Raw genomic sequence first — 17652 nt, 5'->3', positions numbered from 1 at the left:
AAGGGCCATGTACTTTTTGTGAATTATTCACAAGTCAAAACAAGCGTGAACCTTTGTCTACAGTGGGTGAGTTCATTGAAAAACCAGTGTTAAGCACAAGGGAAAAACACTTGCACTTCTCAGTCTGAATTTAATTTTTGTGGTACCTCAAATTTACAACTCACACAGTCAGAATCTTTCAGAAATGAAAATTTGTTTTTTGGTATGTAAAAAAATATGACCAATAAAACTGAGTTGTAAATGTTATCTCTAGTAGAGCAAGAAGAAGAAGAGAGGCAGAGTTGCTTCCTTATTTTGGTCCATCCTCAGACTTGAAGTTACCTTTTTGCCCACGATTAGCAAATTCCCCAGGAACTTGTACTTTGACAGGAGTTGCTGAGCTCTGGATCGCCAGCACACTGGAAGGGGCAGTGCTCGAGTTGGCCTTTGGTCTTTGTCGTGGTGCAATTGAGGTTTCTGTTGGTCCAACAGCATCTGTTATTCTGAAGGGACAATTTTCCCATGTAAGATACTTGATGAAAAGACAAATATTTTACTTCAAATTTGACACAGTACATCTCTTAACAGCTGAGTTATGTCTCAATAATGTGCTACTCTACTTCAGCACTGCATGTAAGTACCTTAAAATTCATTCCCTAAAACTCCAGTCCTGTGCTTGAGTCCACAACACTACAATTAGAAACAGGACTACTGTTCATATGTACAAGAAATAAGAGAAAGGAAAGCATTATGTGTTGGATCAAATTATTTCTACTGCTACGAATTTCTTAGGTTTTTGTTCCTCTTTTTTTGCAAATGAAGCTGATAATTATAACTGAATGTAGAAATATCTGAGTCACACATGCTGGCAGATTCAAATCCAAATACCTTCCATTAACAAGGAAAGAAAGGGTAAAGGATTTACCCAGCATCAGCCTTATGTGCATACACACTAGATCATAGCAGAAATCAGAAGTATGCAGAGGAATTCCAATGGGCTTGGGTTTGTTTTTATTAACAAGGACAAAAAAAGTGAACCTTTTTCCATAAAAATTTCAATTTCTCAAAAACAATTAACAAAACCTATTTACTTTCCAAATATCAATTCCCCTCCATGGATTCTCAATATAATGAATAAAGCAAAGGAGTGGAATCCAAACAGACTTGAAGCTCTTAGAAACACAGTTTATCTAATGACTTCTACTGAGATAACACCTCATTTCTCCACAAGCGTATGAAAAGAGATTTTAAACAAACACGTAGCTTAACAATATTAGGAGAAAAGTCACATCCGCTGCTCACCTTGCTTTTATTTGGCTTTTTCTAGCAGCTGCCTCACTAGCTGTCATGGGTTCAGGAAGACTTGAGGGGACAGGAGAATTCTTGGGAAAAACAAATTTGAATAAATTAAAAAACCAAAATCCTGAAAGAAAAAAATTGGTTACATATTGAAGAGGAATACTTGGATTAGAGACCTCCACATGCCAAGGCCTCATGCAGAACTCAGAGTTGTACCTGAAAAGGGTTTACCTTATCAGTATCTCTACATCCTCTCAGTGTGTGGCAGAAGTAAAGCGGCACCTGACTGGTCTGACTTTTGTCAGCTGCTTCACTTCAGGTACACTGCCAGCTATCAACCATACGGTACAACACGGTCTCCAAACACTTTGTGTGACTGAACAGACACTCACTTCGGCATCAAGCTCTAAAGCAAAGACCAATCTTTGGAGGAAAACTGTTTTTAGCACACTCTGCTCTTCCACCACAACACAAATTCCAGAAAACCATGCAGCACCAAAGCTTTGATGGGCTTTTACCTTACCCCCACATGAAACACATTCCTCAATTCCGCATCACCTAGACTGTTTTGTGAGAAATATAACAGTTTGGGGCAAAGGAGGCCACCAATCCTCTCTCATGACAAGTGCACATAACAAATGCAAATCTAAATCTGGTCACAAACAGAGACAGTTAATTATCAAGTATTTCACGACTTCCTGGTTTATTTTAATCTGTGTGGCCAAAAGGCAATGCTTGAATTTACTGAGGACATCCTTCTACAACAATAAAGGAAAAAAAGAAATTCAAAGGGATCTCAGAAAATTCATTGGTCTGCTTCTGAAGACAGAGATTGCTACAACCAATATTTGTTGCAAACTCAATTTTGAGATGGATTTTTCCTGATGCTTGCCTTGAGAGACACTTTATAATATTCAACATTAGCTAAAGTCCCCATTAGTAGTACAGACATAATTATATCTGTGAACAAGTGATGTTGGAGACCAAGCTCAGACCCCCACAGAAAGCAAGGCTAAGAAGGCAGGCTGACTCAAGTACTGCTCTGTTTGCTTTCCAGCTCCCTGGAGTCCTTCCAATGGACTACCCAATTGCTAAGGATGCCTAAGCAAAGGGTTTATCCAAGAGCAAACTACATGGCTCTTGACACTCCACTTACAGCATTCAGGCCTTCTACTGTCAACAAGGTTAATATCTGTCTATTTCATATTGATTGTTGTTAAGAGATTACTAATGGCTAAAATCCTAAGCCAGGTATTGGAATGGTATCAATATAGCCCACAGAGCTATGCCCTCACAATTAAGAACATATTTTATTTACTCATACTGTGTGTACACAACATGAGCTTGACATGTTCTCTGCTCTGTGTTACATTCAGGAACCAGGCATGTGACAAGAACTGATGTGATCTTTCAGCTCCTCTCACTGACTTCTCAATATTACCTACATAAAACACTGAAAATACAAGGAAAGTCAAGAGTACTTACATTTATATTAGACACTGGACACTCCTTTTTGGCAATTTTAAAGGCAAAGTAAGATACTTGAAAGATATCAGGTCTCTTCTCTTGATCTGGTTCAAGCATATATCCTGCAAAAATTGATAAGACTTATCGCTGCTAGATCACAAAAAGCTGTTGAGACAGCTACCAGCAAGGAAAAAATTCAGCAGTTGCACCAAATCAGCTTACCATCAAGAGTCATTTGCACTGTTATCTTGGGTGTGGGAGACTTGTTTTAATATTTTTTGTCAAGTCAAATAGTTTATAGGGTCAAAAAACAATTGCAGAACATGCATGCTGCTCAATAAGCTGACACAGCTGTGCAAAAGGGAACTTAAGTGAAGTAGGAATTAGTAACTGCAGAGAGAAACAGCACAAAACCAACTCACTGCACTAACATTTTCCAGGATTAACACAAAATTCAATGTAGCTAAAACAAGATTGACACATCTTACTACATCAGTCTTTTCTCTGTAGGTTTCATTGACTATGAACAACTCTGCATATAAAAAAATACAGTTTCATGAATAAAAGGACCTTTCCCTGACAAGACAAAATTCCTCATGTTAAACACTTGCTTCCCAAATCAAAAGGTCTGTTGTTTTTCCAAGAAATCAAATATAACACAGTATATATAATCCAGCAATCTTGCCTAGATAACCAGAGAACATAAACAGTCAAATACACTTTCTAAAAAACTTAGGCCTCTAAAAATATATTCTGCTATGAAGTAAATGAACACTATGAAAATTAAACTGCTCACTTTTGATGAGCAAAGAGAAGTACACTTGCACAAATGCTCAGTAGAACAGCCAACCTACCATGTCATTTTACAAAAATCCTCCATAGGTTGAAAAACAGTATCAGACAGATCCTAGAATTTTACACAAAGTTATTATTTCATGTCCTGTATAGTTCAGTGCAAGTTTAATTTTTAAGAGATTTTACAAAATAAGAGATTCCAGCACTCAGCTGCAGCACCATGACATGGAATCAGAACACTCACTGAAGTGACTCCTGCCACTTGATTGTGAAATGTTAAACTCATAGGGTGGGGCACCTTCAGCTTCTTCCTCCCCAGTCACTGCCTTGTTAAAGAGCTCAGATGAAGCCACAGTCCCTGAAATACCTTTTATGACCAAGTGCAGCTTTTTATGACTTCCACTCCAAATGGAAAGAAGGGAAGTTTACATAAGGACATTCTGCCTCACCCAGATATATTCCATGTCAGTACTGCTCATCTTGGCACAGCCATTCATTGAATTAAAAAAATCTGCATTCATACCTAGGAGAAAGGATTAAAACCCATACTTTTCTTCAAAAAAAAGTAACACAGTGACAGAGAAAACTACTTAAGTCCTTTGAAAACTCATCTCATTTTGTCAGTATTGGCAGAAGGCAAGTGCTTACTATCATTACTGCTGTTTCTCAATTATGAATGTGCACTCAAAAAAAGTAGTTGGGATTTGGTATTGCTTATTACATAAAAGCATAAGCTATGTGGTCAACAACACATCCATAGCTTAGACTTATAAGAGCTCCTATTCAAACCTTGTGAATTTTTCATATGCTGTCCATCTCACTCTTTCAAGGGAGCCCACTCTAAGCTGAAAACAAGGACAATACTGATGATTACTCTAAATATTAGTTCCCACATCTGTGTCTGGGTAACGGATAAATCACAAGCCTTAGAACTGCTTCATGTCCAAAATTTTCCTTAACACACTTAGTGCTTCCAAACTGTTGCCAGAGCTCAAGTCTGACACTTGGGGTTGCGCAAAACATCGCAGATTTTTGTTCCAGTATAAACCATGCAACTACTATTAAAATTGTCCCCAGTGAAATTAATCTCAGCACACTGATGTTGCTATGCTAAAGCAGCACTTCAAACTTATCTAAGCACAACTGCACAACTTGGACAGAAAACACACACTTAAGGGTAAAAAAATATTAATCAACAGAGCTAAACAATAAAGAGAAGCAGTCTTGGCATTCCCCCTATTCCTCTGGGATTTATCAACACCCAAAGAAAAAAAATCATCCCTGAGTCCCAGAGAAACCAAAGGGTTCCCTTGAGCTTCAAGGGCTCTTGGGGAGTTGAGAGGCACAGCTGGAGGTGGCAGGGTTTGACAGCAGAGGTGCTGAGCAGCAGCTCAGAGCTGTGCTTTGCTGGCTTGGTGAGCTGGAGGGGCTGCTGCAGTGCCTGTGTACTTACTGATCAAGCAGTGCATGCTGTGCGAGTACCGCGAGCTGTCTGGGATGGTGAAGCTCCCGTCGCAAATGGCCACCTGACTTTCTCCAAAGGGAAGGGAAAAGAAGCACAGCTTATACAGCAAGCAGCCCAGTGCCTGTAAAAGAAACACAAACCCTGTCAGGGGATGAGAAAAGCCCTTGCTACCACAGGGCAGCACTAACAACGCTGCCCCCTGGCCACAGAGATGTTCACATGCTGTGTGGGAGCTGCACTTTGGAAGACAGCTGATGTGATGAGCTGATGGGACAAAGCTGCTCTAACAACACTTGCTCTTGCTCTGATTCCTGTAGCACACCCAGTACAAACCAGAGCACACCAAGCACTGCATTCTCAGCGTCATATCATGACTCTTTGCACTAAATTTCCTGTCTTAGTCCTTGTCTGTTCATCAACTACTAAAAATACCTTTCTTGATCATGCTGGCAACAGGTTTCCATAAGAAATCACTGGGGGCTATCAAGGAGAAACCAGAGCCAGCATAAGAAGAGATGCTCTAAATCACATCCCCCTTCCTTTAAATTTAAAAAAAAAAAAACACATGGGATTTATTTTATTTACAAAAATCTAACTACCCAAGACACTTCTACTGTTCTGTGTTCTATAGCTGCCCAACATGTTTAATTTTCCAATAATTAGTTTTTCAGTCAGTCAATGCTGGTTTTAATTCCCCCTTCCTTTACCAGTCCCATAGATCATACTATCCAATTTTTTGCTTACCCAGATATCTGCCTTGGTAGTAATGGGTTTTCCTCCATATAGATTGATCATCTCAGGAGCTCTGTATGATAGTGTAGTGTACCTAGAAACATAGAGAGGACATAGCTAAAAATCTAGCATCACAAGTGAGAGGGTGTTTTCCTGATCCACCATGCACACACCAACCACACAAGTTTCAGACATGTGCTTGGAATTGTCTTGCATGATGCACATCATTAGTGCATTGCAGCATCACAAATATCTGGAGCAGCAGTATGAACTATCATACACAAAAATAAGCATTAAGTCAGGTTAAGTTGGCTTTTAGTGTTATTGCCCCAAAGCAGACTTTTGCCAGAGTAACTGTGAATACACAGCCGGAGGGGAATGACTGCTGAGTCCTACAAGGGCTCTCCCTATCCCACACTGATGGGATATGCAGAATGCAGACTTCAGAACACTTTAAAAAACACCCCAAAACAACTCAGCTGGTAGTTCAAATACTTCAGAGATGGAAAAAGCCTCTATCACTTCATGACTTGAAAACAAGCAGCCTGTATTTACCCCTCTGCAGCAGTTAGGCCAGAAGAGCAAAATCAAAATAATACATGTTTTCAACGAGTGTGTCTAAGAAAAGTTGAAATATTTTTCTGATCAGTCTCGGGAGACTGGACATGGACCATACTCTGCAAATGAGACTCAGCATAAATGCATTGCAGTACTTCTTTACAATCAGTTCTTGGTATCTTAGCAAGTATTTGCTTAGCAGTATTAAAAAGGCACAAATGAAAAATATCCAACTCCTAAAATGGCCAGGAGCCAGACCTATATTTTTGAACAATTTACTTTCACAACAGCATGCTTTTTGCCAACAGCTTTATTCTTAAGAATCACAGTTTTGAAAAACAATCTGTGAATAAATGGAGGAAATCTTATCAAATACTTGCAGTTTTTTACTGTATTTATGCCAAAATTAATTCCAGATCAGCTATTAATTTCAATTCATTAGTGATACATGCACACCACACTATAATACATGGAGTTTCCTGGCAGCACAGTCATTGCTTATGACAGATCACCTAAAAGTGAACTTACTTTTTAATTTCTTCTTCAACCATATTAACACCATCTTTTTGAGGGTTCAGGTATTTGTTAGTGGCACTGCCAAAGTCACAGAGAACATAGTTCCCATTATCATTTAACAACAGATTCTCCACCTTCAAAGAAAACCAACACACAACAGGTAGGTTAACATAAAAGCATGAACTTCCAGGTTAAGCATTACTCCACGTTCTCACACACAAACAGGAAGTTTTGCCAAAAATCAACTGCTAAACTTTGTTTTAGCAATAGATGATGTCCTATAGTTAATGTCTGTTTATAGCTTCACTAACAACAAGCTCCCAACTAGAAACCTGTCTTACAGAAATCTCTCCCATATCCTCAACCCTCTTCAAGCAGATCCCTGATTTTAGCCTAGATTTTCTTACAGTGAAGGTCATACCTTGAGATCCCGGTGAACTACAGGTGTTTTGCACTGATGCAACCGGGCAACAGCTTCACAGGTGTCACAAAATATCCTCATTACTTCTGGCTCCGTGAAGCCTGTCTGCAGACGCTGGTTCATCTGGTTCACAACTTGCCCAGCTAAAGAAACAGGAGAAATCTCTTTCAAGTAATTCCTATCAGGTACAGAAGAGTTATATGCATTAAGTCCACAAATATGATGCAAGAAAGTTTTCCTCAGTTACTGTATTTGAACAAAATAAACCTTGTTTCCTAACCGCACACTCCTGTATTACCCTAAAGAGAAAAATTATTGGCTCAAATGAAAACAATCCAGTCCCTGAGGCTGAAATGTGTTTGAAACCAACTGCTGCAAACACAAAAAAAGAACCCATCACAACAATATGTCACCTCAAAACTTTCTCTTGCATTAGGATCTACAACCCAAACGCTGTTAAGTGAATTCATGAATTCATTCTCTGAACACCCTCTCTGTCTTTCTGGGAGACAAAGGAGGAAGAAAGGGGAAGCAGGGAAGGAGGGAAACAAAGTCCTGAACTCATCCTCCAAGGAAGAAGACCTCCTTTTCCCTTTCCATAGGGTTTCTTTTAAGACTGGCAATCAATACTTCCCTGCTCCTTGCAGTAATTGTACCAGACACCACTAAGCTCTTCCTACCACAATGCTCACTGCACACAGAGATGAAGAAGGATTCTTGCAGAGACACAGCAGGCCCTTGGTGGGCATTCTGTCAAACAAGGATGCTTACAACACAGGAAGCCTACCATTGTCAAGTTGTATCACAGCTGACATCCACAGGGTTATTTACCAGGGCCATTAGGGAAACAGTACTACCAATAGTGAGTCAGAACTGAGCTCCCAGAATGGTACAGAACTTCATCCATACAAGCAGGGTAAAGGGCCAAAAATGTGGCCATTAGTTTTCAAGTTCTCCTTAATCCATTCCCCAAAATCTACATTAATCTATATGGTCTTTGGCTCCTTATGGTACAGACTGCACAAACTGTAAGGTTCACTACTTATACTGCAAATATAACCCACATACACCTCAGCTCAAAGTATTGGTCGAGCAGTACAGACCATGGGAGGCTTCTTTCCAGGAGTATTTACTTTGTGCTGCAGCACTTGTTGCAGAGTATCACCAATTACTTGGGTTAACCACCATCTCGTACTAGGAGGCCAGCACCCAGTCTCCTTAGATTTTAGACAAAATTCACAAGTTAAACTCATTGGCAAGTATACCCTACATATGTGAACTGAGGGGAACAGAACCACAAAACACACAGTCCCTGACTTAGGTTTGTTTCAAACAAAGTTACATTGTCAAGCAGGAACACGTGGCTAACATCTTTCTGGACAGCACTATCAACCTGAACTTCACTACGTCTATTTGTAGGAAATCACCTGTCAGGTGAAGCTTCTTCAATGTTGTCATCTAGAACAAAAATAGCAGAGGAAGCAAAGTGGTGAAAATTTGCTAATCCTTCCTGTTGAGTTACATTCCAGACACCTGTTGCTTAGCACCACCAGCAGAACAGCCCAACTGCACTTCATACATAGAGAATTAATTTCCCTGTTTGTAACCATATCTAATTACAAAGCTTTGCAAAGATTTAATTTAGACAGTGCCTAGGTAGCAATGCCAGCAGAAGAGTGAAACTACCTGGATTCCAGCTGAGAAACATACATGTTAACCTCCTATATCAAGGGAATAGTTTTAATCAAAATCACAGGTGATAGTACAAACTTTATCCTCTGTATACCTAGGCGAGGACTCTTACCTCGACAGTATTCCATGAGGATGAGCACCTCCCACACATTATCACTTAGTGAGTTTACAGCACAATCCAAATAACTCACTATATTCTTGTGCCCAGATAACTCTTTCTGAAAAAGAAAATGGATATTACACTTCAGTACTGAGAAAACAAAGAGCAATTTTCAGTTGCCACTACAGCATTGGAAGAAAGTCCTTTTGCTTGGGAACCAGACATACTGACCAAACAGTCAGTATACACATTTCATGTGAGGAATCAAATACATACTCAATTCCTTGAGAAATAAATCATGCACCAACCCTAAAGCTAGCATTAGTTTCTGTAAGTACTGGTGGAAAATCAGGAGCACAGCATCAAAAGCAAAAGGTGCTTAGTAACACTGGAGAGGCATTTTCTGGGTGTACACTACAAACTGACACTTTCTCCAGTTCCAAGCAATGGCCTTCTTACCATGATGGTGATTTCTCTCTTGCAGATGTTGAGGTCTGGCACGTTATTCACACACATCCTCTTCAGTGCGCAGCGCGTCCCGCTGGGCGTGCGCACCAGGAACACCGTGGAGAAGCCACCTGGAGAACACAAGTGAAAAAAGCAGCTGCTTGAGCTTCTTGTACACCTCTACTCAACATCACTACATCCTAAGGATGAGCAACAGAGACTATATCGGTCATTGAATGACTAGTAACAAACACTTCAGAAGTTAAATATTTGTTACCTCAACCCATTTCTTTTAAATCAAATACTCATGACAAAACCAAAACCATTCAAGTCTTACTACTGTCTTACAACATTACATGAAAGCATTAGAAAAGCACTTTCACATTCAAATGAATTCATAAAGCACAGAACAACCATATATTGAGACATCAACCCTGCAGTACTTAGAGTCATTCAAAAACCTGAATCAAGTCAAGGTACATTAATTCCCTAAACCCACATTCTAATATATAAAAATATTTAGCAAAAGTCTTGAGGAGCACTGAAGAAGTGATGTGACTTTTCAGGCTAGCCTCAACAGCCTCCCTGGAGCCCCAGACAGCACAAGCAGCCAGCCCTAGAGAAGTGCTTTTATTTAAACCACACTCAATGCGCACACTGAAATTAAGCATTTTCTTAAAACCACTCCCACTGGAAACATTCTTATCCAACAGTGGCATGAACTGGGACCCACACAGTCAAGTCCATTCCCCAGAAGGGTTTTTTCTCTCTTCACTGGTAGAGAATAATCTGGTAGAGAGGCAGGAAATACACAAGTGAAACAACCTACACAGGAAGTACTTCCCAATGCTCAGGACACCAAAGTGAAACCCAGCAGGCTGTTCTAGCTGCCTCCTGTTAGTCCTGCCTGCTGCTCAAGAAGACACACTGGCATCACCTCAAGGCTCACATGCACAGCTTCCCCACACTTAGAGGAAATCCACCTCGCAGCAGAGCCCATGTCAAGCCCTGCTTTCCTGAAGTGCTGTCTGATCCAAAGCCAACCAGCACCACAGGAACTCTGTAGTAGGGCAGGAGCTTGGGTACCCCACCAGGACACAAGTAAGTAAATTAAAACAAGTAACTCCTCCAATAATCAGGCAGCCACTTGAAATGCACACATTTCATAGTACTCAGTAGCATCTGCAAGTCGTGTTGCTTAAGTACAGTGCACCTCATTTGATGCAAATCTCATGTGCTTGAGCAAACAACCACATAATCACTGCCACTCAAGAAGCTTAAGTTATATTAAACAATTCCTCTTGAAGATTAAGTATTTAACTTAATTCTCATTTAGCCAAATGAGATGGTAGGCTTTCAAAGCAGAATTACCACAAGTTTAATTCGACAGCCTCATCCTAGTTCACACAGGGCCATCCTAAAAAATTCACAGGACACCCACTCTTAACAGTTCAAGTTCTTAACACTCAATTCCAGCTGGCACTGAAACGATCCTAGAGGGCTCCAGCCTGGAGCTCTGCCAGAGTGATGTGCAAGATCTTCATTAGCAGAAGAGTTTTTGTACTATCCTCACAATAAAACTACCTGGTTTTTAAGCACCAATATCTGACCAAAAAGATAAAGCAGTAGTCAGGTAAAGCAAAAGACTCATGATTAGAAGGTAATAATCACTTCTTGACTTTTTAAGCCAGTTTTACAGCCTTGAAATTCTCTCTGCCTAGCAGGAGGACAAAAGAGAGCTCTGTATTTCAAGTCTCCCTGACAACTGTTCCGATGTAGCCGGAGCAGACAGGCCTAGGTAGAAACCATCAGTGGAAAGCAGCAAAACCCTAAACGCCGAGCCTAGGGCTGCTCTTGCCATCAGGTGGCGATATCAGCCAGCAGTTGAACCCGAGGGACTGAAAAAGCAGACCTGGTCCTGGTTTGGCAAGAAGCAGATTCCTGAGCTTGAATGGTCTGCCATCAGTAAATAGCACCGCTATAAAAACCCTTTCCTGCAAGAGTCAAGGGGCACAACCCTGAGCAAGGCTAGGTGACCTGTCCTGCCCCCAGCTCACAGGTTTCCTCACTGCTCCCCTTCCTGTTCTCTCTCCCCTCCCACCGGGGCTCAGCTGCTCTCTGGTGTTGAACACAAGGAGCTTAATCTCTTTCAGTCTGATTTCCTCCAAAGTCACTCGAAGTTCAAATCCTCCCAAGGACAGCCACATTGCACTTCTCCCTGGAATGCTTCGTAAAAAGCCTTTCTAAAGAATCTATGGTTACATAAGCCAATAGATCCTTAGCACAACTAAACTCTTTAAAAAGCTCACACATCTTTCTTACCTTTCTTTACTTGAACTGTCTTTGTGTGACCTTAACTACGCACTTTTGGGATCATCTTAGCAGCTAGCCAGCAATGACTGGGGCTTTTTTCTGGGTTAGTTATTTTGTTTGTTTGTTTTTAATGAAATTCTACATCAGCCACATGTGTTTGGTTTTTTCCTATGTATATTTAAGGTCAACCTTGAGTAATTTCACAGGCCTCAACATGCCATTTACACTTTATCATGTTACATTCCTGAAACTTGAACCAGGAAACAGTGGAGCTGTCAGAATTCTAAGCACCCTATTTGCTTACTCAGGTAGAACAAAATAAGGCTGAAAAAAAATCTTCCAGCAACTTTACCATCTTTCAGACTGTTACACATATTATGTGTATATATATAGACAACACCTTTTTTACATCATAGATTTTTTTGAAACATACAAAAGCACCAAATGTTGTTTCTCCAAGTAGTGAAACCCTTGACTATGTATTCAAATCTCAGACAAACAGTAGAGAACTTCTGGCACAGAAGGATTTTACCTCTAGAGTAACAAACAGCAATCACTAATCACATCTGTAAAAGCTGAAGCAGGAATGGCAGCTACTACACTGTAAATGGTTCCTTACAAATCCATTAAAACTTGGATGTTTTGGAGAGGTGACTGAGTTTTTAGCATCCATTTCTATTCAGACAAGTAAATCCTCAAAAATAAGTTTTGATAAAGCTAATGAGTATACAAAAGTGTATTTTCAGTTACAGTATTTACACGTTTTTTCTGTACATTTCAAAACCTGAAATTAAAGAAGAAATAGATGTGTACACCAACACATCTTAGTTGTTCTCATGTGCCTATGCAATGCAGACAGTTAGGTATTTAGGAACTTCCTAAACAACTCAGTATGATCTTGGGTTCAGGAGGACAGTTTTTGGAGGCACAAAGCCTTGGAGCTGTGAGCCCTAAGAGGGGTTCCAAGGCCAACCTGACTGCCTCCATCACAGCACAGTTCCACACTGGCTTTACAGTCCCTGTGGAAAGCTGTTCTTAATAAAGTTGAGTGTAAAGCTGTTGTTAACAAAGCCCAACAACAACCAAAAGGATAGGTTATTTCTAATCTGAAATCCCCTGCCAAGACAGGCCCTCAGCCTCACATGACCTTGGTCAAGGAGATAGCCTTGTGTCCCTCTCCACAAAGCCAGAGAAACAGGTTCAAGTGCCATTACCTCCCTGTGACCCATCTACCCACACATACCCTCCTCTTCCCCAATTTTGCAAGAAGAGGCTACCCATCCATATGCTAATTTCCTTTAAAATACCAGGTCTGCCTCTTTGGCATTCCAGATACTCCCCCCTCCAATGATTATTTCAGTGCATTTATCTGTGTCCTGAATAAATTTCTTCACTCAACAACACTTTCACTGCTAACTTACGGGGATAATCACTTGATGCCTGGGCCATTTGTGCATGTTTGCTCCCTGTTAGTTCCAGAGACACATCTTCAAGATCCGGCTGACCTGCAGCCAGAGCCAACTCACTCCAGAAGGGACACACCTCCCAGGACTGCACAGCCTTCCAAGCACTGGAGCTGCAAGCCCAACACACTGGAAAGAACCATTTTATGGACTAGGAATCCACTCAAAATACAGAATAAGACCAGTTCAAGCACAAATGCTTGAAACAGGCTCCCAGCAATACAAATAAATAAAACCTTACTGCAAGTCCGCCATGATGGAGAACAGCATGACCTTATTAAATGTTTTAAGCATCTTTCTTCCACAAGAGAAAAATATCCCACAAAACCAAAACAAAAAAACCCACAAAAACTCCCACCAAAAATAAAACAAAAACCCACCAAATGTAAAAAAAAACCCACCAAACCACACAAAAAATAACCCCAAACATCCTCCCTTTCCCCCCAACTCTAACCTCTATAGCTTCTGTGGTACTCCAACACAGAAGAAACCAGCATCCAAAAATCAAAGGACATTAGGAAGAAAGTCTAAAAAGAACTAGTCTTTCTCCACAAAGAAAAAGCACAACCTCAAGAAAAATAGCTCTTCATATCTCCCATTTGTATGGAAGACTGAAAAAGGCCCTTTTTCAACCTGCATCAAACAATATAACCAAGTGCTATTTTACCAGGAATTTGGAGTCCGCTTCTTTCTGCCAGAGTTGCAGGCAAACCCATGCCAAGAGCTGTTTCCTGCAGCTCAGTTTTGATTCCCACCTTCATGGTGTGTAAAACACACACCAGCACTCAGGGTCTCAAGAGTCCTTCCATGACTGCTCTGGTATCACAGAGCCCCCCTCTTCCGTGCTGCTGCTCCATTTCCCTGGTGGTGTCCTGCCACAACATCCATAACTCTGTATGTCCACTGGCATCCTACTGGGGTAGGTTCACTTGTACCAATTCCCAGAACCTCTCTCCTCCCCACAAGGATGGCAAGTCCTTCCCTCCAGAGGCACTGCCTTCTATCAGTCAGCACAGATGGTGCATTGCGGGCACTTTGCGGGAGTGGCAGACTAAAAGCATACACAAAACACACCTGAGTTTTGCATAGAAAATATTAATTTAATTCTTAAAGCTGTGCAGCTTCCCATCTGTTTTTGACAGCAAAACCTTTAAAAACGCACAGAACTCCAACATCCAAATTTCTCATCAGATTCCAAACACCATGTGATTGTTGAGGGAGTAACCTTTAACAGAAACTTAAAATGCCTTTTTCAAGCCTTATGAGAAATTTCTGATGAAATGTTCAGGTTTTGTCACAAGTTCCACCAGAGAAGAAGGCAACAGTTCTGTCTGCCCTTTCCTGAAGCACCTCTGCATGAGAAGATGAGACTGAAAGCAGCTCAGTAAAGGCAGCGTTAACAAACACCAATCATAGACACACATCCACCTTTCCCTACATGTACATCTGTAAATTTTGTGAGCATGCACATGGGCATGGATATTGTCAGTGAAGCTTACCCCACGAGCCTCAGTCATGAACACAAGGCTCTGAGACACAGCTCCACCCTGAAGATGATTTGACAGATACTGCTCCCAAGCTCAAGAGCTCCGCATTTGCCAAACCAAGAACAGAAATAGCTCCCTACTTCTAAAATACTCCATTTCTCCACTTTATTTTAAGCATGCAGACAATGCATTCCAAGGGCCATACCACTGCTCCCTTTCCCACTGCCCACACAAATTCCCACCATGTAACAAGCTGACTATCAGGGCTAGTTTAGACAAGTAGCACTGTTTTCCTCAAATCTGCATCCGCTCCTCCAGCGGCACTGGGAAAACAGCAGCTGTGAATCACATCCCAGCAGGACAACACCGTGCAGCCACAGCAGGCAGGTCTGCCACGCACACCTCTGCTAATGGCACTGCTACCCTGCCACAGGCTTGCATGTCTGGATGACACTTCTCCCAGCATCAGCTGTAGGCCAACCTCACAAAAAAGCTCTGACAGAAGCACAGGCAACTGCCTGGGGGATCCATGACACTCAAGTGACTGAGTGAGATGGGAAAGCTGAATTAAGGTCTGCTACAGACTTTTGTGAAAAGTTTCTGTATTTATTAGCACCCATGCACCAGAGATGCCCAAGGGCCGACCCTGAGATGCTTAAGATTCAGCACAGCAAACAGCAAAAGGAACATAGCTCTGTGTCCTGCAGTACAGCCCATCATCACCCCACCTGCTTCTCCACATCCAGGTGACTTGCCAGCATGTCTGACTACTGCTTCCATGGCATCCCCTGCTTGACAGCCTCGGCTACTTGGCTCTAGAGAAACAAAAAACAGCCATTTCCTAAAGCAGATAAATTCCCTAACACACTTGCAATTCCTGCAGTAACCTAAGTTTAAGGAAGATGAAAGCAGATGGACTGCCAAGCTCACTTAATGCATGCTTTTAAAAAATAGACAAAACCAAAAAACCCAAGCATTTGCTACACCCTGCAAGGAATGCATCTTATGCACTCAAGACAAAATATTTTATTTCTTAGGGTAAAGCTGATGCCTTCTCATACCTGGATGGAAAAAGACCAAAAACCTCCCCATATTTCCATCTTCAGTCAAGCTGCTTAAGAGTTAGCCACAACCACTGCACTACTTTCATGTATTACACCATCACCACCTCCTTCTGCTCACTGGAAAAAAAAAATCAACTAATGCATTTAACTCTGCAACTATGTTTAATAGAAGCCTGTATTTAAGTCAAGTAATACTTCCTTCCTGTCTATAAGGAAAGGACCACAGAAGGCTGCCAGCAGATCACCAACAGTTCAATTTATTTACTATGAAAATTACTGTTAGCATCTACTCACCTGTGCTTTTCATGAGAAAGCTTTTCAACTCACCCAAGACATTCACAAGACACGTACAATGAGCATCCACTAGCACAGTTTACAAAAAAAAAAACCAACAGAAAACCTGAAAATTTTGAACAGCAGTTCTATCTTGTTCTATGCATGTCTTCCCCATCTCCTATCTTTGTTCACTGAACTCAGCTCCAGCTGTAGTTTAGTCTGACCTGAAAACAGAGTGAGCTGAAAAACCACAACAAGGACATGATCTGTGCATACAGGCTTGACAGAACTCACCATTCTATAATGGTGAGGTTAAGAGCATGAGCTCATTTTGTATCCTAGATGAATTTCAAATGTCATTCGCTAATTTTTTTTCTATAAAGCTTGATTTTAGGTCCAGTAAAACAAAAAACTCAAATATAGTTACAAATTAGTTAAATCAGCAGGTAGATAATCCATAGGCAATATGCAAATACAATATGCATGACTTTTTTGAAACTGAACTTAATTGCCATACTATATAGTTACCAACCAGCAACTTAAAGTTTGTTAAGAAAACAAACACCTTATCTCTACCAAACACTAAGTTGCTCTCTAGCTGGCCTTTCATTTTCCTTGCAATCACTGCTGGGATTGTGATTTCCATGTGCAGGGCCAGGAATGCCCAGCCAAGCAGGGCTCTCCAACCTCCCCCACGCCTAAGAGCGCACTGAATGCCCCCGAGCCGCCGCGGCACGGGAACAAAGCCCGGCACACAGAGCCCGGCTCCGGCCCAGCGCCTGGTTCGCGGCGCCCTGGAGCGGTGCCACCTCTGGCTGCCACACAAAGACAAGAGCCACCAGGCCACGCAGACACAAACCAAGCCGTTTGTAACGCCTGCGGCACTTCAGACTGAGGCAGATGTCACTGCAAGAGTCTCTGCTTTCCTCCTTTTCCAAGGCATCTTACACATACAAATGAGCAAGATGAAGCCCATCTCTTCCCCGCTAGCAAGAGCCTACAGTCTCACTCACCCTCACATCAGAGCATAATTCACTGACCATTTCTTCCAGAAGCATGATTAGAATTAGAGCTAAAACACTTAATATGAATAATTAAGAAGGATTTTCATTATCTTACCTCACTGTCTTTAGCTGTTTGCAAATACTGGCACATGTTTAAACTCCATACCAAAGGTGCATGCTGAGATACAGACTTAGCCAGTCTAAGAACAACAGGGGACCAGTAACCCGTAACAGCACAATGTCTGAGATCCGACCTGCTTACACCAATGAACAGAATTATAAGCCATTTTAGGCAACAATACTTGCTTGGCACCTGCATGGGGACAGGCAGTTCTTGAATGTCTACCTGGTACATGCTGAACATATTTGAACACTCCAAATTGCTTATAAAGCATCTCTCAAGACCTTGCAGCACTTCTGTGCTTGGGATTTCAAACTTCACACTGTAATATTTGAGAGTTTAAAAAAAAATACACTTAAATTTCATAAGTCTAAGCAGCTTGATAATTTTAAATAAACAAGCTAGGCTGCAATGGCAACAGATAGCAAAATCAAGATGATAAAAATCATTTAG

At 41.3% G+C, this 17652-nt stretch overlaps 1 protein-coding gene across 6 annotated transcripts in view; it reads right to left on the bottom strand.

The window, feature by feature from the left end:
• BMP2K (BMP2 inducible kinase) overlaps positions 1 to 17652 on the bottom strand; it is a 49276-nt gene that overhangs the window by 21124 nt on the left and 10500 nt on the right. For 4 of the 6 annotated variants that reach the window (XR_011679878.1, XR_011679877.1, XM_071431393.1 and 1 more), the window contains exons 2-10: positions 9484 to 9602; positions 9037 to 9142; positions 7233 to 7375; positions 6824 to 6945; positions 5750 to 5831; positions 4994 to 5126; positions 2764 to 2867; positions 1282 to 1361; positions 322 to 482 (exon numbers count right to left, since the gene is read on the bottom strand). Coding sequence is in view for 4 of the 6 variants with exons in the window: in XM_071431393.1 (XP_071287494.1) it covers positions 322 to 482; positions 1282 to 1361; positions 2764 to 2867; positions 4994 to 5126; positions 5750 to 5831; positions 6824 to 6945; positions 7233 to 7375; positions 9037 to 9142; positions 9484 to 9602 (1050 nt within the window). In the remaining 2 variants the exon portion in view is untranslated. Of the gene's footprint in view, positions 1 to 321; positions 483 to 1281; positions 1362 to 2763; positions 2868 to 4993; positions 5127 to 5749; positions 5832 to 6823; positions 6946 to 7232; positions 7376 to 9036; positions 9143 to 9483; positions 9603 to 13701; positions 13778 to 13914; positions 14273 to 17652 lie in introns of those variants that run through there. The other 2 variants (XM_071431395.1, XM_071431396.1) reach the window with 2 other exon arrangements.

Source organism: Agelaius tricolor, unplaced genomic scaffold, assembly GCF_023055355.1.
Source record: "Agelaius tricolor isolate 1412-34295 unplaced genomic scaffold, bAgeTri1.0.p SCAF_8, whole genome shotgun sequence".
Lineage (NCBI taxonomy): Eukaryota > Metazoa > Chordata > Aves > Passeriformes > Icteridae > Agelaius > Agelaius tricolor.
The sequence above is the reverse complement of the archived record's forward strand: the minus strand, read 5'-3'. Positions and strand labels throughout refer to the sequence as shown.